Source organism: Tyto alba, unplaced genomic scaffold (genome assembly GCF_018691265.1).
Source record: "Tyto alba isolate M040663 unplaced genomic scaffold, T.alba_DEE_v4.0 Super-Scaffold_16, whole genome shotgun sequence".
Taxonomy (NCBI): Eukaryota; Metazoa; Chordata; class Aves; order Strigiformes; family Tytonidae; genus Tyto; species Tyto alba.
This window is the reverse complement of record NW_024881278.1, coordinates 14,295,315-14,321,471: the sequence shown is the minus strand read 5'-3', so window position 1 is coordinate 14,321,471 and position 26,157 is coordinate 14,295,315. Positions and strand designations below refer to the sequence as shown.

General features: G+C 43.5%; 1 protein-coding gene across 1 annotated transcript; it reads right to left on the bottom strand.

Annotated features, from left to right (window-relative positions):
- Nucleotides 1-2,540: 2,540 nt before the first annotated feature.
- On the bottom strand, nt 2,541-22,838 carry ACBD3 (acyl-CoA binding domain containing 3). Its single transcript, XM_042789631.1, has 8 exons — nt 22,516-22,838; nt 14,756-14,897; nt 13,579-13,719; nt 12,669-12,827; nt 10,480-10,654; nt 6,898-7,090; nt 5,586-5,870; nt 2,541-4,671 (listed from the first exon to the last, which is right to left on the bottom strand). Exons 1-8 carry the CDS (start codon nt 22,784-22,786, stop codon nt 4,460-4,462), a joined length of 1,578 nt encoding a protein of 525 aa, XP_042645565.1. The 5' UTR covers nt 22,787-22,838; the 3' UTR covers nt 2,541-4,459.
- Between the last annotated feature and the right edge of the window lie 3,319 nt (nt 22,839-26,157).

The window sequence follows — 26,157 nt, the reverse complement described above, 5'->3', positions numbered from 1 at the left end:
CGACTCCGTCAGGGGAGCACAGCCAAGGGGTGGTTTTGCTCAAACCCATGGTGAGGGATAATACCAAACCTCCTCCCGGGCCCCAGCCCAGCCCAGCTGCCCCGTCGGGTGAGAACAGCGACTGCCACCGAGCAGCTGCTCCCTTCGAGCAAAAGGGTATGAAACCCGAAGTCCAACACCGAGGAAAACGCTGAACTCAAGAAGAGAAATGCAAGCTGAAATAAGGGATTACTTCCCGGAATCTGACAACCAGTTAGGCGTGCCAGTGTTGAGCCCCCAGATTAAAAGGAGCAGGTTTCTCATCAGCTTCTTCATGGACATGGTGCAAGATAAGAATAGTAGAGGCCAGGAGGAAAACTTGTTATAGAGGACAAGTGTCACCTTGTTTTTCCTCATTCATTGCATGTTTCTTATTTTTAGGATACCAAATGACAGCTGCATATGCAATATCTGTATTGCATTGCAATATCTGCATCAATACTAATCCAAGTGGTTTAATAAATTTACTTAAACCAATCCGACATTGTTTCAATGAAACACTTCTGAAAGGCCCTCGATGTGAACTGTCAGGTCACAGATGAGCGGTATTCAGGGAAAGGTTTGGGATACCCTTTCATGCTTTGTTTTATCTTCAGGTACACAGTGCTGGATGTAGCTGTGGGGTGAGGTTAGAAGTTTATTTTTTAAGCAATGGACCCAAAAGCACGTAGCTCACAGTTGTAACCTGCCCTATCAAACCAGCTGCCAGTGCAAACAGTGCTGGCACACCCGAGCCCAGTGCAAGCAAGCTGCTGCCACTGAGTTTAGTCTGCAAATGAACTAACAGCAAGAGCCCAGTTTAATAATTTGAATTGTGCTGGGAGCAGGCAAAGTAGGTTGGGGGAGGTCAGAGCAGAAATAGCTAGGAAGCAGCAGCTTGCAAGAGAGAAACAATTGTAATGCCCACCAATCCTGGAAGTACTTGCATTCTAGCTGGGCCTTTGCTGTAGCTGGCACCTTTGAGCAGTGCTGAGCTGTTACTCAGTCTGGAGAACTGGCTAGAAGGATGGCTACTTTGTACTTCAACAGGTCTGTGCAGCAAACTGACAATTTCTAAAGCAACTGTGTAAATAGGAGGTTAAACGGCTAAACTATCCTTTGACAAGAGACAACTGATTTTTATGACCCTGCCCATTACAGCTACCTCAAAGGTTGCATCCAGCTGCTCTAAATCACAGTATTTCACCTGTGACTTACAAAGCAAAGTATAAAGCAGAAAGTGCTAAAAGTCAAGGGGTGGGGAAGGACAGCAAAGGGGATAGGCAATGATAATTTCATTGAGCAGCCAAGTGGCTTAATTAGCAAGTTGTTTCAATTGCACCGCTTATCCTTCTGGACAGCAGAGTCAAGGAAGACCTTGCCTTGGTATCTCCCACGCAACTGCCTTGAAGAGGCTGCACCAGCAATATCCATGTTGACACTACTTCTGAAAACAGCCCTGTTTCTAACAGGGGTTTGTCCCTTGGATTATTTAGTTTTCTCAAAGGACCAGTATATTTGGAACTGAGGTTTGTCAACCTGTTTATGTTGCATCACCCAGATTTATTGCCAGTGACTCAGTTCATTTCAGGAAGTGTTTACAATAAGGCAGTGCTCTTCCACTGAGAGTTAAGTGAGCTGCGAGGAGTAGAGCACTTCACTTCTAATTAGAGAAAGGGGAATTTATACATGCATGAGACAGGTAAAATAGGTCCAGTTAAACTAGGCTGGCTGATGTAATCACTTTGGTTTTCAATGCACTTGCACATTTCATGGGAAACTATTATGTAGTATATCCAGACTATATGGTACATTGAACTTCTCAGCATCTTGCTTCTCATAGCACAGCACTTGTTCTCACTGAAGAGACTTCTGCTCCCCAGAGGAGATCTGGAAGCACCAGCTTGAGAAGCCACTGTCTGTAGGGGCAGGCGTGACCTGCACCACAGATCAAACTAGTGCAAAACACTTCTGGCCTCAGCTCCAGGATAAGGTACTTACTAGGACGTGGTAAGCAGCAAAGGGTGGTTTTGGCAAATAAACCTCAGCATAACTTGCCTTTTTTCCTCTAAGTTCTTGCTTTTCTTCTTGTTCAGTCTAAAAGGTGCATGGTCCTGCCCATCTCTTGCCCCTTGGGCCAAGGGCTTTTCAGGACAACGCAGCCAGCATCGGGGCTGGGTTCATTAATCCTCAAGGAGAATGGTAGGCACTTTTCTCCTAGGCAGAAAATAGCTCACAAGTTTTAGCTGCCCACATCCAACCCTTTTGGCTACCCTTTCAAAAACCCAAAGGGATGATGCTGTTCAAGCTGGACTCTTCTAATACCGACAGACGGCCTCATCCAGCAAGCTAGTGACACTTTTCGTGCAGAGCCTTTGGCCCCAGTGATTTGGCTGCTAAGACCACAGCGTTAGCATGGTACTAAATTTTTAAAAATGAGAGGGAAGATGACAAGTTTATCTTAGCTGAATAGCCATACACAGCAATGCCAAGGTTTCCAAATTAATAAAAAGCCAACAGCATTACAGATAAATGTATTTTAATTAGGATTAAATACTATCTCAAAGTATCTTGAAATCGCACTTGTACTGTACTAATCAACAGCCAGAGGCAATAAAAAAAAGTCTGAAAACATAAAAGTTCTAGCATCCAACACATGACAGTAAGTGCTGCCATTTAAAGCGACAAACACCGCTCCCAAGAACAGATATTCTTAGAGGAAAGAAAAAGTTGTAACATTTTTGTATGGACAAAAAAAATTTAAATTGAAGACTGGAAGAAATATATTAGTGCCTGCCTTTTTAAAAGTTGTTTTTGTTTTGTTTTGTTTTTTTTTACATTAAATACAGTTTTCTTTAAAAGCAAAGTACTTTCTAAATTCATGGTTTATATACTGTATGTACACAAGAGCAGAACATTGTACAGTGTTTTTGGATAAAGCAGCACTAACTAGCTATAAGCTGGTATGGTGTTGCTGAACCAAACGCAAGATGACAAGTTAAGCACTCTAGGAGAAGTATCTCCATGGTTGGTATGAGAAAAGTAAAGTATCATGTATGTACAAACTGATTATTCAAACAAATCCCCCAAACTCAACATCATTTGCTATGGAACTGTACATGCTGCAGCTAATCAATGGAAGTCTTACTGCACAAACCCATCTGAGACGCCCAAAGTAACCATTTTCTTTCAGTGACAAAGTGCATCACCCAAGCAGAGAGCACTCATTGCCACACATCACCCCTGGGGTGCCGGGCTCCAGGGAGAGCAGATTCTTACTGCAGCCTCAAGTCATGTAGCCACCTGCATTTTTCCACTTTACAAAACATGAAATGCCCCAACCAAACCATATGAAATTGAGATTAAAGCTACATTATTAAGTATCTGTATGTGCACTCTGGCTTTCTGCAGACAGTTCAGATTAAAGCAGAAAGTTTGCACCCAGGTATCACCAGCTCAGACTAAAATGGACTGGCAACAATCTCCATAATTAGTGCAACATTAACTCCTATACTTTACCAAAGTGACTTAATGTTCTTCAGAAGCACAAGGTGCTTATTCAGGTTTTACAAAAACAGACAAGTCAGAATGTTGTGCAGAAAACTGGTTTCAGGTTTGTAGAGAGATATATATATATATATTTTTTTTTTTTTAAAGTCTACCCCATTAAAAACCCACTAAACTTAGAAATAGTTTGTGCCCTGGTTCAAAGTCAATTGCCTCAAAAAATGCCTTTTTTTCCTTCTAGGGTTAGCAGCAGGGCAGAAAGATTAAGATGGTTCTTGTTACCTATACTTTTAATTATCAGTTTACATCTTCAGAAGAAGTTATTTTCTGTACTTTCAGGATGCTGCTCATCCTCGTCTTAGTCACTACACTGGTTTAAGGAATTGAATGTTTCTTCTTTGAAGAGGACAGAAGCGAGACAACTTGTTTCTAAACTGCATCAACGTAAAGTTTCAAGTTTTAATGATGTAAAAATCTGACATTCAATTACAGTTAAGAGAAACTTGCTACACAGCAAACTGCATCCATATCTACCAGTTATTGATGGGACCTTTAAATTAACCGTTAACAAGTTATTCAAAGCATCCAGACCTGGAAACATCAGATCACCCAGCCAGAAAGCCAGCAACTCCCTCCCCCTTTTTCATGAGGCTTTAATAAATGCAACTGATGTGACCTTAGCACTGGAGCCAATGACTTCCACTGGTTAACTCCAATACCCAAAAGGGCTAGGGAGATCCTGTGTTAAGCCCAATGCAATATGCATTAGTGTCATGGAGCAGGAAGATCCCAGTGTCTACTTGTTAGAGTTCACACAAACCATACAGATATAGACAGGATAAAACACAGACTCAAAAGGATCCATTATGCTTGAAGAAAATTCCAAATAAAATGACATCTTCTGCACAGCCCAGCCTCAGACACAGCCACACCTTTATCTAGTATAATAAACTCTGTAGTAAACTGTTTTTGACCTCCATAGAGAGTAGGAGTTGTCAAATTTAAGAAGGTAAACTCCTCTCCCTGGATACTGGTGGCTGCCAGCATACACTTCTTCGTGACAGTCTCGTCTGTACACAGGCACTATTTCATCTAGCTGAGGCTTGTTGGCATTCTTTTTGGCTTTTTCTTCATTGCTAGTATTTTCTGCAAGAAAAAAAAAAAAAGCGTCAGTTAATATGGGTGGATGCTTTACAAGAGAAAGTCAGACTGATCAGTAGTGGACAAGGCACTCTTTGTTAGTTTAGAAATCAGATGGGTCAAAGGGGTTCATACCAAGGCTGTGGCTACGGCATTCAAAAAACCAGGAGGAACAGTAAGCATGCTCACTTTTTCATTAATTTTACAGTTTAATATTAAAACCAACTACATCCATCTCCCCAGCACAGCTGGGTCAGTTTGCAGAGATGCCAGGTGCTAGTTTTCATTAAGACATTACTCCACCTCGACTGCTACTGATCTGACATACATACTACTACTGATTACTCAGTAGTAATATCCAGAAGGCCACTGGTTCCTATGTCAGAGCAGTTCCTTCTAAGCAAATCACACGCTCATTTAAAAATATTTTTTTCTAATGGCATGCTAAGACTCCCCCATAGGTAAAGGCTGTGGCCTATGTCCTTCCCACTATCAGGAATTGTTCTTTGAAGCTGCTTTGCTGAAGCCTCAGGGAAACTTCCTCCCTAGAAAAAGTTCATGAACAGCAGGGCAGGATTTTACTTAAGGTTTCCAGTGTGCAGACCCACTATACTCTATTATGGCATGGGTTTCAATCTAGCTTACTGAATAGCTGAATTGGACAAGGCGGCACACTCAGGAGTAAGTAAAACTTAGGAAAAGGATTTGCTCACACTCAATTGCTTTAACCTGTCTGTGACCAGATGAGGTGACTGAAGTTACTTTCAGAATTGCACTTCCTATTCAAAAGCGAAGACAAGATTCCAGCTAGATCAAAGTTTGGGAAACTAGGAGATTATACGAGACAATCAGTTGGGCTCTCCCCCCCATTCCCAGAAAGCTCTGCAGGACTGGCAGTTTATATAAATAAGCATGCTTACCTTCTTCTTCATCCTCATCATCACTGGATTCGCTGACATGCACACTGACTGCAGTATTAGGGGAGTCTGTCCATTCAAAATACACCCCAAAACCAATGTCATAATTGTCTGTAGCAAACTCCCAAAATAGGTAAGACCCTTCTTCATGAGTTGGTACTCTAACTGTAACCACTTCTCCTCGGCCCACTGTGATCACAGAGTCTGCATCCTGCCGGATTTTTTCCTTGAAGTCTTTTATTTGGGGTCGTGTCCACATCGATGGGGCAGCTATCACTGGAACAGAATCTGGAGAGGGGGGAGGAAATACTCCAGTTAAGTTTTGTTTCAGTTATTTATGCTGCATACTTCAGTGTGCCTGAGGGGCACTTGAGGACTACAAGCAGTGTTGCTTCCAAGTAATTTATTTAAAATTTTTTTTTTTTTTTTACTTAAACATCTTTCACAGTTGAAACTTGCATGAAATGCAGTGCGAGTTTAGATATAACACTCTGTGCTTAAATCCTACCAGCTTAAACCAACAATGCTTCCGCAGAAGACTCAGAAGACAGATGCACTGCTACAGGTGACAGGGTTACATTGCACAGAACCCTTCACTGAAAGGATCTGTAATGTGACAGAACCAGAGGTTGTGGATTTGGCTAGGAATTGCCAAACACTGACTAAAATAACTAAACACTTCATTATGCAGACAGGGACTGTGCTAGAGTTGTTTCCATACTGGGATCCAAGCAAGTCTTTTAAGGACTACTGATTGTGGATGAAAGCACAGAGGTAACACCCAGAAATACCAGTGATGAAAGAGCTGCATTTTCTGCTGCACTTCCACAGCTTCCTAGAAGCTGTCTGGGAAAGGTGGGAAATGTGAGGGAACAGCAGCCTGGACTGCACATAGGACAGGGTTAAGCCACAGGTAGGGCAGCATTCAGAATAAGAAAGATTTAGCTTTATTTTAATCTCTGAGGCTAAATCACTCAGTTTTGACCTGAGTTCAAGTAAGATCGAATATACTACTGCACAGAACAGCTTTCTGCTAGAACGTTTACGCTCCTTTCCTTTGAGTCAAGAGTGAAAGGAAGTTCTGAATCCCATTTACTTTGCCTGAAATGATTTTGCAGCTTCCTCTTTCCCTCCCTCCAAAGCTTAGTTTTGCCTGTGAAATATTGTTCTACCTTGAGAGAAACTGGACCGAGGAATCAAACTTAGCTCTTGAATAGCCCAATGAGGCCAAGCAAAGTAACCATACTTAAGACCTCTGACTCCTAAGCAAGTTTTTTGCTATTTATTTTTAATTAAGGAATCTAGTTAGTCCTACCTTTTGGTCCATTCTCCAGCGCTTCTTCCAAAGCTTCTGGATCCAGCTCTTTTTCAGGGCTGTCTGCATGTGCACTGGCCTGCCCGTTAATGGATGGGGTGTCCCCTGGGGCAGGTGCATTCACCTTCGATGCAGTAGTCAGAGGTGTCCCTGTTGCTGCCACAACCGCCTCCTGCTGTTTCTGCAAGGCTGCCTAAAATGACAGAAATTAAGACAAGTAAAACCAAAACCTCCCAAGATGTCTATACCTTCTGCTGGAAGAGGAAAAGACACTTTAAAGAAAAAAAGAAAAACCTCCCTGCACCCCACGAGAAGACTTGACACTAAAGGCCAGAAGCAGCACACACTAACCAATGAGAATTACGTGTACTTAGTATCAGGGGAAGTGAAGTCACTTTGTTCTAGGCTGGTGGATACAACCTGAACAAAAAGATTCAACTTTCAAGTTAATCAAAGCACACACAATGAACGCTTGCACTTAACTACAGAAGTTCTGCATTACAGTTGTTGCTATAACATTTCTTTCAAAATTGAAAGAGATGACTTGTTTGCTGTATTTTACCAGCAGGCTGAAAGGGTTCTAGCCTGAGCTCATCCAGGCCTAAGAGCTGGAAGTATTTAAGGTCTATTGAGTACTTGCCAATTTGTGAGTTATCTTGCTCAACAGTGTTCTCTATCAAATCCACGATGCCTGACAAAGGCAGTTATTTAATATGAAAGCAGGAAGCATAAGAGCCACAAGGACTGTGAGTGGTCTGGGAGAAGAGCTATTAAAGCTCAGAGGTGCTGCTTTTAGAACATGACTGATGTACACTGAAACTCTTCAGATAGAATTTATCATTCTGTCCTTGTGCAAAGGATTAAATACACCTAAAATGAGATTATACAAGGTAACAACCATCCTTTTGGATTTAAGCAGGATGCATTACCCCTTTAGCTTCAAGGCTTATTCCCTGCCCCTAGTTATCAGCAGAGAGAGATAACATATGCTTTTTTGTTGGGACAGGAAAAAGGTATCATTGTCAGAACCATTCTTTAAAGAATAACCTAATAAGCACATGATTTTGATGAACGAATAGAATATAGGTATCCTGAAGGAGTATGAAGGCAATGTAGTCAACATCAGTTAGATTTCAAATCTGAGCAACTGTGCAGATGCTGCCCAGATCCACTTCCTACTACAGCAGTACTATGCACTGAGGCAACGTAAAGTGGCGAGAACTTTTCTGGAAAACTGTTGCATACATCCTTTCCAAAATTAATTGTATCACAAGCTGATCTATAAGCAGCCATGACAGAAGAGCACTTTTTAACCACACTAATAGATCCCAAAGGGCCTGAATTACAGGCATCTGAAAGGAAAGTATTCCTCAGAAGTGTTACAGAGGCTGAGTCTTCAGGAAAGTCTAAAGCAGAATTAGATAATTTTAGCTGTTACATGCTTCTTTTTCATCCTTTCCTCTACAAAAGTTGTCCAAGTAGAGATCTGAAAGATGAGCTTCATTGCCTGGCAGACTTACTATTTTGTAAGCCACTATAAAGGAAAAGGCTGTTTTGCCCAGATCTTGAATGGCATTAGTCTTCTGTACATAGAAAGCAGGCAGCCATGACTGAAAGGAGCAGTGCTGATAGCATGAGGAAAACTGGCAGCAGCGTTCTTGACAACCTCAGTCTCAAGGGAGTAGCACTGAGGACAAGACTGATTTGCTTACCACTACAACACCAAAGCATTGGTACCAAGGTGTCACTAAGCTTGAAGAGTAATTTTAACAGGGTTGGAAGCCTCTGACTTTCCTATACCACTTCAACCCCATCAAATCATGGTTTGGCTTGGATGGGACCTTTAAAGATTATCTAGTCCAACCCTCCTGCCATGGGCAGGGACATCTTTCACCCAGTCAGGCCACTCAAAGCTCTATCCAATCTGACCTTGAACACTTCCAGTGATGGGGCATCCACAACTTCTCTGGTAAACCTGATCCAGTGTCTGACCACTCTCTTTATAAAAAATTTCCTTATGTCCAATCTAAACCTACCTTCTCTGAATAAAACCACTGCTCCTTGTCCTGTCGCTATGGGCCCTGGCAAAAAGATCCCTCCCTGTCTGTCTTATAAGTCCCCTTTAAGTATTGAAAGGCTTCAACAAGGTCTCCCCAGAGCCTTCTTTTCTCTGGGCTGAACAACTCCAACTCACTCAGCCTTTCCTCCTAAGAGAGGTGCTCCAGCCCTCTGGCCATTTTTGTGGCCCTCTTCCAGACCTACTCAAGCAGATCCATGTCTGTCTTGTACTGGGGTCCCCAGAGCTGGATACAGGACTCCAGGTGGGGTCTCATGAGAGCTGAGTAGAGGGGGAGAATCACCTCCCACCCTCGACTGTCCACACTTTTTTTTTATGCAGACGAGGATACAGTTGGCTTTCTGGGCTGCAAGAGCTCACTGCCAGCTCATATCCAGTTTTTCATCCACCAGGACCCCCAAATCCATCTCAGCAGGGCTGCTCCCAATCCATTCATCCCACAGTTTGTACTGATACTGGGGACTGCCCCAACCCAGGTGCAAGACCTTGCACTGGGCCTTGCTTCATGAGGCTCACACTGGCCACATGGGTGCACATAGCTTCCTTCCGTGGACAGTTCTTTGCTGAGGGCATCAGCCTCATCAAAATACAAATGACTTAACAGGAAATTAGTTACTGAATTTTAAGTCTTTAGCTCAAGAACAATACAGCTCAGGCTGACAGTTATAGGCCAATTCAAGATTCAGGTCCTGTCCAGAGAGGCCAGACCTAGAGTCCAAAGCCCGGCTTACATCTGTTTAAGACAGTTACAGATGGACATCCTTGAACTTTAAGACAGCTTGAGATGTGAATACAGCACATTTGCCAGAGATGCAAGATTCCTCTAAACAGAGAAGTAGCCTTTCAAGCCCAAGCACAAAACCCTTGCAAAGTAGTAATGTACTACCGCCCCCCACTGCTACCAGAAATATGAAAGTCTGTCCTCCCACCCAAATCACAAGCAGTCTATTGTAGGCAAGCAACTTAATCAGATACTGATATCAGACAATAGATGCAAAAGGAGAGAGAAGTCGATAGTGCTCAGGTTGACAGGGAGAAGCAATCTCAAACCAGCAGCGATGTGGCAGTGCTGCATGCCTGTTCAGCTGGAAATGACACATGGCTGACCAAAGCCTGCTGCTCTGCACAGATCTTCAGGTGTGATACCTACATGGAGAGTCACTTGAATAGGTTGGTTTGTGCTCGGATGCACTGGTGTGTACCCCCATTCAATTACACACACAGATGCTGCAGCAGAGCGTTTCACATTTGGTCTCCAAGCATAATATCAAACCAAGTAATTAGTAAAGGCTGCTTAGACTTTTCTTCACTAAGAGCTCCTTCAGAAAACTACTCAAAAAGATTAAATAAAGGTGCTTTGGTGTTTGAATCTGAAGCACTATTAGTCACGAGGACACTATCCTTGTAGCAATTATCTTTTCAAGGAGATAATGGCAGACAAAGTTAACATGTCCCAGAGATAGCCTGGGCCACAAAATCTAAGCTTCCCAGCTGGTCGGCCATACCTGTTGCTGTGCAAGCTGGACTTGATACAACTGCTGCATGTATTGTTGATAATGCTGTTCCTGGAGCTGCCGAATTAGGATCTGCTGCTGTTCATAGTTGCCCGGATACTGCTGGGCTGCATACTGCTGGAACTGAATGGCAGTCTGGGAGTTCAGTGCTGCCATTATCTGTTGCCTGGATTGGTGGGAGGAGAGTATGAAGATTACAAGCAGCTGAGGGTACTGGGGAAATCCCTGTACTTAAGTGATTTAAGTGGCCTCAAAGACAGCTAATTCAATTCCTGCAAAAAAAAACATTTAAAACAAATCTACATAATAGAGCAGTGCCCAGAGGTAATGCAAATGTGAATTTTGCCTAGAAAATACGATGATAATATGAAGAAGGAAGCAGCAATTTCTACCCAATGTTTGAAGACATCAAATGTTAAAAAACTAAAAGCTCTTACATAATTCCCAATCTATAGTCTGATAAAGAGGTTGTGCTAGAAAAATGCATGACTAAATTTCTCAAACAAGCAAGGGAAAAAACCCACATTTGGTTCCTTTGGAAAACATGCAGTAACCACCCTTCTAGCAGCCCTTCTACAAATATTGATAGGAATAAAACTGCTGTGGTACAGCACGCCAATACGTTTTGGTAAATCTAAGAACACCACACCACATTAAGATCTTAATTTCCCAGGACAGTATGCAAACAAATATGAAAAGCATGACTGACTGGGGCCTAACTCTGGAATGAAAACCAATGCTGCCACACAGGGCATCTGTGCCTCCAAGAAACTCAACTGCTGAAACTTCAGGAGGAACACATGGGTTACTTACGCAAAGGCTGTTTTCCTCCTCTCTCCAAAGGGCTAACAGAAACCATACAGTAAAACTGCTAGCTAGATCCAGGGTTTGTCTCACGTGTTATGTCCATCTCTGACCAGTTATTGATGCTTCAGAGTAAGAAATAAGTATCACACAAATGCAGTAGTAATTCTTTCCTTCACACTCTTCTTCCTTACCCAAAAAATCACCCTCTAAAAGCTCCAGTATTAGACTGGTTTAGTAACCTAAAGGGCAAGATTTACTACTCTTCAGCAAACTATGACCAGTTTAGATACACTTGGCCTGCATATACATATCCACATTCCTTTTCTGTCTGAACTCCTTATCTCTAACCTGCTACAACCACTTAATACACAACTGCTACTCATGTAAAAAAATAATCTCTTAACTTCAAGGCATACCACACATCTTAGCACTGTGCTACGTTTTTTATTATACTCTCTCTATTTTACGCTTCTCTGGTTCGCCATGTTAAACAAACAGTAAAACTTGTGGATTAATTATTTGCTCCCTTCTCAAAACCACTACATAGCAAGCACAGAATCTACTTCAGAGACATCCCCTGTGAAGACATTTTTATTATGGAAAATGGTTGCTGACTGATGTGGAACAGCTTTGATCGTTCTCTTAAATACTCTCTACTATTCTCTTAAATATTATGTGTGCAAACCTAGATCCACGTTTTCAGCACCTGGATGCAATGGGAACAATGAAATATAATTAGAGCTGTACATTCTTAGAAAACAATTTAATTCAGGCTACAGAGATTAAGTGCATTTGAACATGAATTTTGTATTCCTTTTAGAAAGGTGTTAAGATTCAGTGATTGCCAGTGTACAAATGAGATCTGCAAACACTCTACACTTCCTAGGAAGGGAGAACCTTTAAGGAGATATTGTCAGACTACCAAATTAGAAAATTTCATCCATGCATTCAAAACACCTTACTGAACTGCAGTTAGCCTTTTTTTCAATGCTCTGCTAGAAACTTTCAAGTCACAGTTCAAACAACACTTCCAACTCGACACTGAACTCTGAGTGCAGCATTAATCATTTAAGAAGCAGAACCACAAGTTTTCATGAGGTGCAGCCCTTGAACCCCAAAACCTCCAGAGCTTCCCTTTAAAGAAAACTTCTCTGGCACTTTCATCTGAGAAGGCTGCATACAGTAACACATTAGGATAATTATTCTCTGACAGCTGTGTCCCTCTTAACCAAGAATGCAAATGTCACTGCTGCGCTGAGTACTCTGAACTTCAGATATTCAATTCTAGCAGAATTATTTAAACAGCTACATACAACTGTTTCAAGTGCAAGGCAGTTATTTTCTTTGAAGTGTTGTTTGTTTCTGTTACTCACTTCTGTTGTTCCATCCGAAGTCGTTCCTCCTCTATTCTCCTCCTCTCTTCTTCTTCCCTTCTCAGTCTTTCCTCCTCTTCTCGCCTACGTTTTTCTTCTTCTTTTTGTAGACGCTCACGCTCCTCCTCTTCTCGTCGCCTTCGTTCTTCCTCTTCTCTTCTGCAACATCCACTCAATAAGCTATTTCAGCATTCTTACAATCCTAGGATGAGTTATTTCCAACATGCTCCAACCTGCCTGTTGCCTGCTCAATAAGGCTTTTTTGTTTGGTATTATCTCCTCCCACTTAAATTGGCCTGGATAAGTGTCTTGTTGGACACAAGAAGAAAACATATTACTGTTTAGTTTTACTGCACTCTGCAGTGTGACAAGTGTAAACTCTGTATTACAGTGTGATATTCATTCTAATCTGTTGTTCTACTATCTGTAGCAGAGAGCAGTAGAAAAAATTGCCTGTAAACCTTAAACACATCTTCCAGGCTTTAACAAATGTTCAATAATTACATGGATACTACAGTTCAATAATCACATCATATGTAAATGATAGTAGATTGTCTTTGTCAAGTTGCTAACCCATACTAGAAGTTTAAAGCACTTGACAATTTCATGTTGTGTATACGTTTAGTCCACAGACAGGGCAGACATTTTGTGAAGCATGTATTTCTTAAGCAGATGACAGCATCAGCAAAATTTTTAAAACTCCTTACATTCTAGGTGTCTTCACCTCAGAAACAATCATTCATTACTGGCAAAGTAGAAAGGCTTAAAGAGATCAAATGGTGCCACAGCCACCTAAACTTCAAGCATTTCTCTTCCCAAGACAACTTCAACCTAAGGTAGCTGTGACACTGTCCACAGGTCAAGAGTTATACACTCAATATACTCTAACACCAAAGGACTCAAACATTACCTTTTCTTTTCTTGTTCTTCTTTTTCTATCTTGTGGGAAGTGACATACGTTGAAAACAAGTGGCAGCACCTATTCAGGAGCTTAACAAATTCTGTCATAGCTTTTTGCTTTGACATGTTTCCAAGGGCAGCCCATTCCTTCCTGTGAGAGAGAAATCAGCTGAAATAACAGAAGACTCAACTCTGAGTCAGTAGTGAACTCTGAGAATCCAGCAAAGAAAAAAAAGTTTGGGAGACCAGGGACGAAACTTTATCATATGCAGTTTCAGAGAACAAACAACTTTTTCCCAAAGACAGTACAGTGCTCTCTTCTGCCTGAACCAGAATAACTCTTTCAAACAGACATAACTAAGTCCTTATATGAAATCTCATACATAGCATCAACACTACTTTGAATTCTGAACTACATCCAAAAACTCCCCAGCTACAAAGGAACCCAAAATATATTTTACTCTTCTTCCACTCTAGATTGTGGAAATAAATGCATACATTTTCCTGGATGAACAAACATGGTAACAGCCATAGATTATAGTACTTCAGTTACTTGAATGCAACAGCCTGCTTCTTCCTAAAGGAAAGCTATGTGCATCTGGGCAAGAGTACAGCACTGGGTCCAGCTCCAAACAGACTGTGCTGTACATTGCCTTCTCATTAGAAATAGCAACAATGAACATCAGAACTGGAGCCTGAACTGCAAGCAATGCCAGAGACATGCCTGAGACGCCCAGATCGCATAAAAATTTACTCAAGAATTTGAATGCATCAGGTATCTGATTTCCAAAGTTATCTTTGGTATTAGCAAAAGCTATGGTGAACGCTGCTACCATTGGTAAAAGGTTTGGCCTGCTGCAACCCCAGTTACTGTTAGGAAGGAACATGGGCCTGCACATTAATGCACAGCTAATCAAGTCTTAAACTGCTATGAGAAACTGGACTGTTGACACAGCAGGTTTTCCTAATGTGGTTGAAAAAAAACCCAGTAATCTTCTGTTACCTCCTTTAGTGAGCTGTGACTCAGATTTCTAAGATGTATTTGAAGAGGCCACTCTCACTTTCCAATACCATACACACATATCAAGGCAACCCACATACTTGTCTTCTTATTGGGGAAACTGGACAATGTTATCTTCGGACAGGAAAAGCAGAGTTAAGACCAACAAGAGCACCAGCTCTTTTACCTTCTATCATTCCCCAGCACATCAAAGAATCCAACTTCAGGGCAAGTGTCAGGGTTGTAAGGTCCCAGCAGAACCTGCTTGTGCAGTGCCACAAGTTTGAGTTTTTCTTCATATGTTGGATGAAAAGCTTTGCCATCTTTTTCTGTAGGAAAAAAAAATAAATTTCAATGTTGGGATTAATTCATTAAGCAGATGACAGCAAAAAGCATTTTGTATAGCCACTACCATGATTTCCTCCATAAAAAAGCAGTAAGAAAGAAAAGTCACAGAAGTTTAGACAAATCAAGTCAGCTCTATTAAAATAAAATAATCTGTCCAGAAGAAACACATCTACTTCAGTTGCTGAAACTTAATTGTGTTTTTCATCATGCCATCTAGAGTCATTAATTTATGTGGTAACTTACGCAGCTATTAAGTTATCACATAAATATTTATGTTAATTAGTTGAACATCATACCATATGGATCTATATCTCTGAAATATTTAAAAACCTTAACTTGAATTCAGATGCATCTGCCAAGTCTATTGTAATGTGGATTGGAAGGATTTTCCACAAAGAAAGATGTGATGTTAACTTTATAGATTGTTCTTTTTTCATGCTCTTCACATCGACAAAAGTAGAACAAGCGAGGTTTAAGGCAAGGAAAACTGCAGAGAGGTAAAATTAGAATTAAGGGAGAGTTTTCCTTGAGGGAATTTGATTGCTGTGCTTTGCCAGTGCAGCTGGAGTAATGCCTCACGATGAAAAGTCTTAGAGGTGACTCCACCAGCACGTACAGAGAGCTCTGGTCATAAGAAGCAGTCAAAATAAGCCTGGACATAATCAGAATTCCAGTGGTTCCACACCAACATCTTCTGAAGCGATCCCAGTTATATCCTGCCACACATTTACTGGTAAGAAAAGACTTGCATTAATTTAAAACGATATACGAATTAGTCAGCTAGGATTTATCTCAACACATTTAAACTGTCAAAACAAATCAAAGAAGCAGGCACCATTGTAAGTAATTACATTGCTTGTTAAGAAAAGACCTTTTTCTTGAACAGGAAAACAAATAAACATCATCTCCTTTTGGAAGGACTGAAATGAGGAAGCTATTGCCAGAGGTAAACAATAGTCATTTGATATGACTCTACTTCTAACTGCTCTCCACGTAGTCAGGAACTGCAGGCAGAGCTGCCACTAGTTTCCAGCTCTCCTTTGGAACAAACAGCCCCAAACTGAACAGTTCAATTCATACCCAAATTTTAGGGCTGATATTACATTGCAAAATTGTGCAGCTGATACTTGTGAACAGTTATTAACAGGAAAAGAAGCAAGTCTCAGAACAACAGAGGAGGGGGAATACTTTTACTACGACTTATTGAGAAACTCGGGAGCAAAATATTCTGAAAACTGGAAACAAGCCTAGAGGAAAAGTGTTTGCAGGTCACAACAAGAAGCTGTATTTTTGACAGAGTAAGTTCAGTACATTACTGGACTTTGCTATGACATCACAAGGAACTGCTACATGCACGCCGTTTGTCGAAGCCAGAATGAAAGAATTAGGGAGGTAAACATTTAATTAATTCTTATCCATTCCTAGAGGTCCAGTTTACTCTTCCAGAATCTCAAGTATTCATTCTTCTCCCAGTGTCACACAACCTTATAGCAAATATATTTTCCAGCCTCAAAAAACAGAAGCTTTTCTCCACAAAAACATGTATTTCCAAAAATACCTGGTGGGTTGGAAAAGGGGTGGGATGTAAAGACAACTAGAGCCTACTCAGTGCTATCTAGTGAAAGGACAAGAGGCAGTAGACAAACTGAAATATAGGAAATTCCACTTAAGCATAAGATGTGGGTTTTTTGGTGGTGTTTTTTTGTTTTGGTTTGGTTTTTTGGTGGTGGTGGTTTTTTTTTGTTTTTTTTTTTTTTTTTGTTTTTTTTTTTTTTTGTTTTGTTTTTTTTTTTGTTTTGTTTTGTCTTTGGTGTTTTTTGTTTGTTTTTTTTTTTTTTTTTTTTTTTTTTTTAACAGTGAGAGTGATCAAGCACTGGAACAGGTTGCCCAGAGAAGTTCTGAAGTCTACATCCTTGGGGATATTCAAAAACGAAATGGACACAGTCCCGAGAAGCCTGCTCTGAACAGGAGGGCTAAACTTGACAATCCCCAGAGTTGCCTTCCCACCCTAGCAAATCTGTGATTCTTAAGAGATGCAAATCACCAAGTCCTGGTAAGCTCTCTCCCTGGGTCTCAGGTCTCCTGCTCTCAGGCCACCCAAAGAGTCCTTTGGCTTTTCCTCAGTTCTTCATACTTCACATTTCACTCAGAATTTGCTTACTAGGCAGCAAGCATTTCCATTAGCCTCAATAAACAGCATGCACTTTGAAATCATACTTAATATCCTGGGGCAGCATGCTTAAAAGCAAATCAATTGATAAGGGTACAACACTGAAATTTTGCCAGGCTTTTAAGCGTAGTACTCTTCTCAAGGGGCTCCCTATGGTATAGTTTACCTTGCACAACCTGTATACCTACAGTTGTCTGCCAAAACCCATAGCTATTTGCTGTACTAGACTGCAACCTAAGCCAGCTAACATCATCAGTATTTGAACTCACTTCTGAAGAGAGTTAAAGGCAAAAAAACATCGTGTCCCATGCTAAACACAGCACATCTGCATTTTCACTGAGCAGAGGATTCAGATCTCAAGCCCTAACTATCAGGAGAAGCCAAGATCTGCATTTACAAAGAATGGTGACCCAAGGGAAGAACAACAAACAAGCTAAATAAGAAAGGAAAACAGACATATGAGAAAAATATGAGACAGGCATTCAGTGACTTGTAGATAATGCAGATTAGAAGAAAACTCTCAGCAAAATGTTTGGAGCCAGTCAAGAAAATGAAGTTGTGTATTAGCTATTTTTCAGCTAAGCTCTTCAGTATGAGCCACACTGTATAACTATCCCAAAGATTTGGAATCTTTGCCGTTAAAATGAACCAGAGGACCCGAAGCCATCTGCAGAGTCAAATATGCCAAAAAAGAGCATTAGTGAGTACAGACAAGAAGTGCCAAATTTATTCAAGCATCTGTGAACATACCATTTAAGTACGTATTATCCACACTTCTAATACAGCTGTCAGGAAGCTGAAGAACATCAAAGAGCTCTGGGGAACACACTGAGGAATCCAAAGGACACGCACAGCAGTAGTAGAGCAGCTATACAACCCTCCCTATGCCCCTGGCATGCCCGACCCAACAGGGCCAGAGAAAGTCTCATCTTTCTTATAGAAGATTAGGAGGCTTCTCTCCTGACAATATGTCAAACCATCATTCATTTGAAATGGCAATTTCTCAAGTCAACTAAACTCTACACTTAAGCAGCAACCACTAGCAGACCAAACTCAAGTAGTGAGTATGGTTACACGAACAAGTCAAGCTATGGACCTACGGTGCTTTAGGCATTCTGCAGTAAAGGCCCACACATACACAGATATACACATGTACTTCACTCATGGCACAAAGTAGTTCACCCAGAACACAGAGGAAGTCCGGCTCCCACTTACTGCAAGCTCAGGCCTCACTGCTGCATGCCATGAAACCACAACACACTGCCAGTGTTCTGTCAGCCCGGAAAGGGAAACCCCCGCACGCCTAATGTCAGCTCTCCTTGACAGAGCCTACTTTGTTTAGATGCCCACAAAGCTGAGATCCATTGAGGGAAATTCAGTTGAATACTCCAGAAAACCAGTACTTAAAACACTAATGACTCTCCCTGTGCTACAGGTAATTAACTGTACGCTTGAAGACCACCGTTTGCGTCAGCATGCAAACACAATGGAAAGATAAAACTATAACTGGTAATGAAAAGCAGGTAACAGAGGCTTATGTCGCTATGTGGCACTGTACCACTGACATGAATTGATATAAAACTGCAAATTTGGACTCAAGGGAGTTGAAGAAATAGACTTAAGAGACTGTTTCATGCAAGATACTATTACTCCTATGTAACTTCAGATTTTTTTCCACCAAAAGAAACATGGCACAACATGCTGCAGCTTCCACTCCAACTTCACCTACTGCACTCGCTCTAAACACCTAATTCCCATGGGATAGCATTCAGTAGTCATCCAAAAGCCAGAAAACGGTTAGCGAAGTGTGAATTTTCATCTCATAGCTTTTAAAAGCTGAAGTCACATATGTTAATGCTATTCATTTGCAAAGTTTTAATGAGCGAGACCAAAACTGCAAAGTGCGATAACTGAACCACTGCCTGCAGATCCCTGTACACTCTTACGCTCCTAATCCTTCTCTCCTGAAGACGTTCGGCACCAACAGAAGAGTTACCAACTGGCCCTTCCAATTAAACATGATCAAAGCTCAACTTCACATCAAACGTAGATACGTTGTAGGGGTTTTCATGTTCTTGAAAACAACCACCTCCTTACGTTAGGAATCACAATCATGCCATCAAATAGCCCTCAAAAAAAAAAAAAAAAAAAAAGACGAGGTCAAACAATTAATTTAGAACGACGTATTGCTGAGGTTGAAGGCACATTCCTGTTAGGATAATATGAAATAACTTGGAGCAGTCAAACAAAATGAGAGTACTTAACATACCAGGAGAGCTTTTAGATACCAAAATTATATGGTCTGTATACTATCCACTCAGATGTGATGCACTGCAAATCACTTTAGACAGTGCATGAACCCTTTGGGGACTGTCATATACCGAAGGTTGGGTGCAATGCTACTTCAGTGACAGGATGTGGAAAACCATAAAGGCAGGTTGATACTGGAAGAGATATGCAAGCTACCCCCTCCTACCGCAGGACACTGCTTACAACTTAAACAAGTTACGTTCGCTGGCATCGCCTGTACCAGCTCGACAAGCAGAATAAGTCCTCAGACACACTTCTCTGCCAGCTGCCCCAGGGCACACAATTACTGACAGTCCAAGAAACAAAGAAACATACCCATTTCAGTAACATGACTGTGTTCTCCACCGTACACCAGATCCAGCACACCAGAGCAGCTTCGAAGGCTCTTGCTTCTCACAGAAAAATGGACTGGAACACTGTTAACCATCTATTTGCTATGCCTCTGCTATTCTGAAAAGCTTTCTTCACAAGCCATTATGGATGCTAAAAAAAGCTAGCACACATCTCCTGCACAGCCCAAGGCCTGACAGTTGGAGTGACCCAGGGTCAAGCATTTTAGATCTGCTTCTGTCTTTATCGGAGACAGAATAAAGTAGCTTTTGAGTCTCTTTAATATCCTAGCCTAGTTTCAGTTATGTTTTTCACATTGTTTATATGCACTCCCGCCCTGTCTTGTCTTTGAGCAATTCTGTTACATGCAATATGCCACCACAGACAAGTGTCAGCAGTCATTGTAATACGCAAATATGAAGTATTTTGATCAGAGGTGACTTTTCCACGAAGAAAGTACATCATGAGTTACAACCAGACAACTCAGTCTGCGCACTGAAGCAGAAAAGGAAGCTGCTTAACTAGCGGTTGCTGCTCACCCTTTGACCTTGCACAGGGACCCCCCTTTGGCATCCTGACCTGAGCGCCTTCCCTCCCAGTCAGCACAGCTAGTGCAGATACCATCGTACTCCCAAGCAAGCACTGCCCCGAGTCACTTGTTTGTTCCATGGTAGCTGTGAGTAGGCAATATCAGACACTGAGGCACGGCTATCAACTAGCTTTAAGAAAACCAAAGTTTTTCAAAGACATCCCTCCCAGTCTCCAAATCAGTATAGTTTTTAGAAGAATGATCAGAAACAAGATCTCAGCATTGACCTATTAACATGGGTTAACCTGCAGATCCCTCATACATTGCTTCTTGAAGTAAAGGAGGAACCTGTATTTGTTCTTTAGCATCCACAAGGCTGCTAAACAAGGATGCCCGCTCCCACAGTTGTTTTGACAGTGGATGCAAGAAAATCATTTGGAATTGAGACCAATTATTTTTGGAGCCACACAGATATAGAACAAACTGGCAGAATCAGTAACCCAAGTATTACAAGCTCCTGTAACTCACTATCACATCTATAAATAAAAATCCTTGTGTTATGCCACTTTCAGCAAAAAAACCTACAGATACAGGCAATAACTTCATGTGACTTAATCCAGCCGTAAGGATAGAGGAACAAGGCCTTCATTTGGAACGTCTGACAGCTCCATACAATGCGGAAAATTTTCCTCTTATGAGCAAAACCATGCATTACATGAAATTGCAGAATGTTTTAAAAAGAGCAGCAGTAAGTTGAAACATGCTGAAATCAAGCTTTTAATAAAAGGAAGGCAACAAAACCCCCACTGTTGAGACAACACAACACACGGAACTGGAACCTAGACACAAGTAATGCTCCCTTGACTTTTCACCATGCAAGAAATAAAGAGAGAACATAAATTATGTTAAAATGAGATATAATAGACATAGATTAGCAATAATACAGATACGCTCATTCACAGTGTGTAATTTTTACACTGTAAATACAGGCTCCAGAACATTAAACCCAACACAAAATAAGACCACAGTTGACTGAGACAAGGAATTTGCTACTGAAGAGACATTTCTTTCTGCATCATACTTCAAGAACAGACACTCATCAAGCCAAAAGAGAACTCTTTCAAGCAGCTTGTTTTACAAAAAGGAGGAAAAGACAGAAGTTACAACACTTCCACAACCCGATACTCGGCTGCAGCAGCTTCTGACACAGAGGAAAAAAGAAAAAAAAGAAAAATGAAAAAAAAAAAAAATCAGACCCTTATGATTCTCACAGCCTATAAAAAAATATGTCTTAGCATGCTAACAAAAAAATTGCCTTGTGGAAGGGAATCAGAACAGGACCAAAGAACAAGGGCTCAAGAAAACTGCTTAGAGACTTACATGCTCCTAACAACTCTGAGGGTGCAGGTCAGCCAAAGTGAAGAAAACAGACAACTCTGTCCTTCCAGCACAGCTCCCACCTGCCGGCACGCCTGCCCTCTGACGAGGCAGCTTCCCTGCAGCGTCACCCAACAACTGCCCACCACAAGACAGACCTTTCCTAGCACAGAGCTGTTTTTTCCCTAGCACAGGCACGTCGCTGGACTCCCCGCTCCGTGTCCCACGCCTGGCAGCCGCCGGCGCAGCGAGGTGCTCAAACGCTGTAGCGCGACGTAACGCTACAGCGAGCGCGGCCCTTCCTCCAAACCCAGGCAGCCCATTTCCTCCTCGTGAGGAAAGCAACCGTGGCAAGGGACCGCCGGCTTCCTGCAGACCCAAACCTGGCTGGAGGGGTTCCCAAAACGAATGCCCCGGGTATTTCGTGGCTCCCTCGCACAGCTGCCAGCTGGAGCCCGGACCGCACACCAGGCTGGAAGTTTACATCCTGCCGAGACGGGGCATCTCGCACCAGCAGCCGGGCTGTCAGCAGGCTCGATGACACTCAGAGAGCGCGCTCTTCGCCGACGTTTTTCTTCGTATAACGCAAACGAGGTTTTGTGGTTTTTTGTTTTTTTTTTTTGTGCTCCGTTTTACGGTGCAAACCCTCGGAAACGCCTTCCCGTCCCCGCCGAGCGGGCACACCGCGGCCCGGGGCACCCGCCCGGCTCTCCTCCCGGCCCCCCCCCGCCTCGGCTCACCGCCCGCAGCGGGCAAAGCGCACCCGCACCCTCCGGGACGCGGCCCTCGGCCCCGAAGGACCGGCGCCCCGGCCTCCGGGGGCTGCGGGGCTCCGCCTGCGCCCCGGTCCCGCCGCGGGGGCCACGTCACCGGGCGGGCTCACCTTTGAAGAAGCGCAGCGCCAGACCATATAGCTCCTCCAGCGCGAAGCCCCAGCGCCGCTCCGGGCTCAGCGCCGCCGCCGCCGCCGCCGCCTCCTCCGCCTCGCCGCCGGCCTCCGCCTGGCCCGGGTAACCGGGGCCCGCTCGGCTCCGCCCCGCCGCGGGCTCCCCCTGCCCCGGCCGCGCTTCGCAGGGCGGCACCTCGGCGTTGGGGCTCAGCGTCAGCCCGTCTACCGAGACCTCGAGCCGGTCCGAGCTCAGCACCGCCGCCATCCTCCCTCCTCCTGCTCCGCGGCTGCGGCGGCCACGTCCCGACTTCCGCTCCCCTCCGACCCGGAACTTCCGGCCCCGCCCGCAACGGCCGCCCGCCCCCTGCCCGCCCCGGCGCGGGGCCTGCGGGTGGGCTCGCCCGGAGCGAGGGGAGCGCGGCCCCGGGGGCTGCCCGCCCCCTCCTCGGGCAGCATCGCTGCCTCCGCCGGCACCGCTTGGGCTGCCCGGCCCTGCCGCCGCCCCCGAGGGGTTCCGTTAGGGTTTACAGCTCTGTAGCTGCTTTGTTGGTTGTTTTGTAAAAGGGAATAATGACGTTTCAGTGTCACACCTTGGAAGCCGTTTGCCCCCGCTGGAAGGTAGTGTGGGGTCTGCCGCTGACCTGGCTTGCTCTGCTCTTGGGCAGCGTGCTTCAGGCCTCACGCAGGAAAGGGGAAAAATGAGCCAAATTAAAAAAAAAAAAAATCAATTACTTCATTCCCTTGTGACCACGAAACCCCGTTCACGATAATACTACCGCCATGCGCTGTGCAAGGTGGGAGAGTCACACACGGCTAAGCAGGTTTATTCCCCGTGCAAGTGATCCTTCCCGCCGGATTTCGGGAAAGGCCGCGCTGGTGTGAGGTGCTTTTGGCCGTGTTTCTCACCCAAACCGAGACGGGGGCTGCAGGCCTGGGCAGCAGCAGGTCCCTCTGTGGTGGTTGATGAAGCCGGTGCAAAGGAAGAGAACCGCCCAGCTCTGCAACCTCCCGAAGCTTTGAATTAAAGTACTTACAGTTAGTATTTCTGGAGAGAGTGAATGCTACGCAGGGCTCTGTTCACTACAAGCGGGGCAGAATTTGGTTCAGATGATGAGTCAACTAAGCTTCAAAAGAAATTTTACAGCCAATTGGAAATCCTTTGTACCTTTTTCACAAGCGCTTTGGTTTTGTTTTGGTTTTTGGTTTTTTTTTTTTTTTGATTGAGGATCATAACGCCATATTGTTTGCTTTTTCCTGCCAAAGACTGCAGAACAAGGGCATACCATCCTCTTTTGACAGTTGGAGCTCTCCAGGGCATGCAGTTCTCCATACTGACTACTTGGTGCTATCTCATGGGCCAGACTAACAGCAGAACAGAAGATTTTATCTCCTCATGCAAGCCTGCACCCTGCTTTACAAGTCTCACTTCAGAATCAGATCCAACTTCACTTTAAGATTTGTTAGTTCATTTATAAACCCACTCAAAACATCTGCTTTCAAAGTTTTGATCTGACACATTTCCTGCTTGACCTGAGGAGTTTGTGCTTCATAAATATTTTCTTATGGCATCAGTTCTACAGCTTGATCCATACTGATATTAATCTTAAAGTTCCTGCTTTAAGAAATGCTAAATTCTTTATCCTGAAATGCATTCTTAGAGTAAAAGAAACTGAAGTTCTGACTGATCCCTACTGGATTTGGTAAGTTTCACGTAAATGAAAGGAAATACTTCATTTTATGTACTAGCAAAACTAGAGATGTTTCTGCTTTATGGTAGGAGACTGGCCTGAAACCAGACGCCCCTTCATTTGCCTATATGTTTGGAGGCCAAACTAAACCCGAGATGCTCCACAAGCATCTTGCTTGACAAGCTGATTTTGGGAATAATTCCAGAAAAGTGCTTTGTCTCCTGACAGGCTCTTTCCCGTAGCAAACGTTTGGTCCGTTTAGCAAATGTGAGACTATTCCTCTCTTCTCATGCCAGCTTTGCTTTGCCATGCAACAGGCATGCGAGCTGGCGCCAGCGGAGCAGGTTTCTCCGTGAAGTGCAGCGTAGTCTCCTGGAGAGGTCCCAGCTGGGGAGTCGAAGCAAGACGTCGCTGGTAGTGCCGTGCCCAGCCGAGGCAGTGCCACAGCCTGGTTTGCCTCCCTTCAAGGCTCCCTTAGTGGCTCTCTGCCCCTAGCACTGCTGTCTGGTGAGCATGGAATGGGCATGTTACATCGACATCCCTCTGTTTCATGGTGCTTCCAAGTTGGATTCATAAATACAAATTTATTTATAAGTAATAAATAGCTTGCTGTTACACTGCGGTGTCAGTAAATGTTGTGATGTGCAACCGGTGGGCAAGCTGAGTGCATGATCAGGTATAGGAAGGGGAATAGCTGTGGGAGCTGCTTCAGCTGAGGGTCTTGTCCTTGACCCTGCCTGAACTTATGGCCATGGGCCCCCAGATCCTCACCTGCACCCCAACCCGCCGGCTGGCACTCCCAGCCCCCTTGGCTCCCCAGCCCTCGGGGAGCAGCCAGCCCTGGCTGTCCCTTGGCATGCAGCCACTGTGACTTCTGACACCTTCAGTGAATTGCTCATAAATCCTGTAAATGAAGACACATTTCCCGAATTATTATGACAAAGAGTTCCCGATAGTTTATGTATTTGAGAAAATCCTTAGCTTAATTCACAGATAAGATGCAAATGCTAAGTTCAGCCAGTAAATTATTCATTTATTTCTTGCAGCAGCTGGTTCTGCATGGGAAAAGAAAGAAGAAATACAAGTCTCGGAGAGATAGTTTAGTCCAGCAACAGTGCCCTCCACTAAGCAGTGTTGACCTAAAAACTTTATATTGAATAAAGCAATTGTTTAATTCAAGCTGGTGAATGTTTAACAGTTTAAAATACCAACCTACTCCTGGCAGTTATACAGTGAAGCATTAAAACGTTCACGGAGCACAGGTCTCACTTAAACAAATAGCTCTTCTACTCTTCCTGGTGTTCGCAGGTACCAGACCGTTGGCCCTTCCTCCCAGGCACCCATGGGTGAAAGCCGTGTGCTTCCTGCGGAGGGGGCTGTCCTTTGGAGGAGTTCCACTTGTGCAGTGGTGGCTAACAGGGGAAGGAGCCCCGCTTTGTAAGATGTGGCCTGATATGGTGTTTGCTAGAGCAACAGCTGCTAAATATTTGATTATCTCAAATGAACATCTTGGAGCAGCTGGGTCTGGCACTGTGCTGTGGGCTCAGAAATGCAAATCACTCACTACGAAAATACTGTTATCAGATTCTCAGGATTGGCTATGTTAAATAAACTGGGTGTGGACATCACTCCCAGCCCTAGTGTTACCGTGCCAGAGCTCCTGTAGCTGGGAGAGAGGAGGGCGAACTGCCTGGAAGGAAAGGCTACGTGTATCTCCAAGAGGGTGACCGGGTTAATGGAAGAATTAAAGTCCCCAAGGTTTGGCAATTGAATTGCATTTGCGAGTAGTCACGGGATTTACCTTCTTCCAGAACATGACAGTTCTTTTCCTCTTTTTACTGTCCTAATTTTGCATTCATGAGAGTTGTCCTAGCTGGAACAGACCAGGACCAGAAGGAAGAACATGTTTAAATTCTTTTAAATTACAAGCTTTCTCTTTGACTGACTG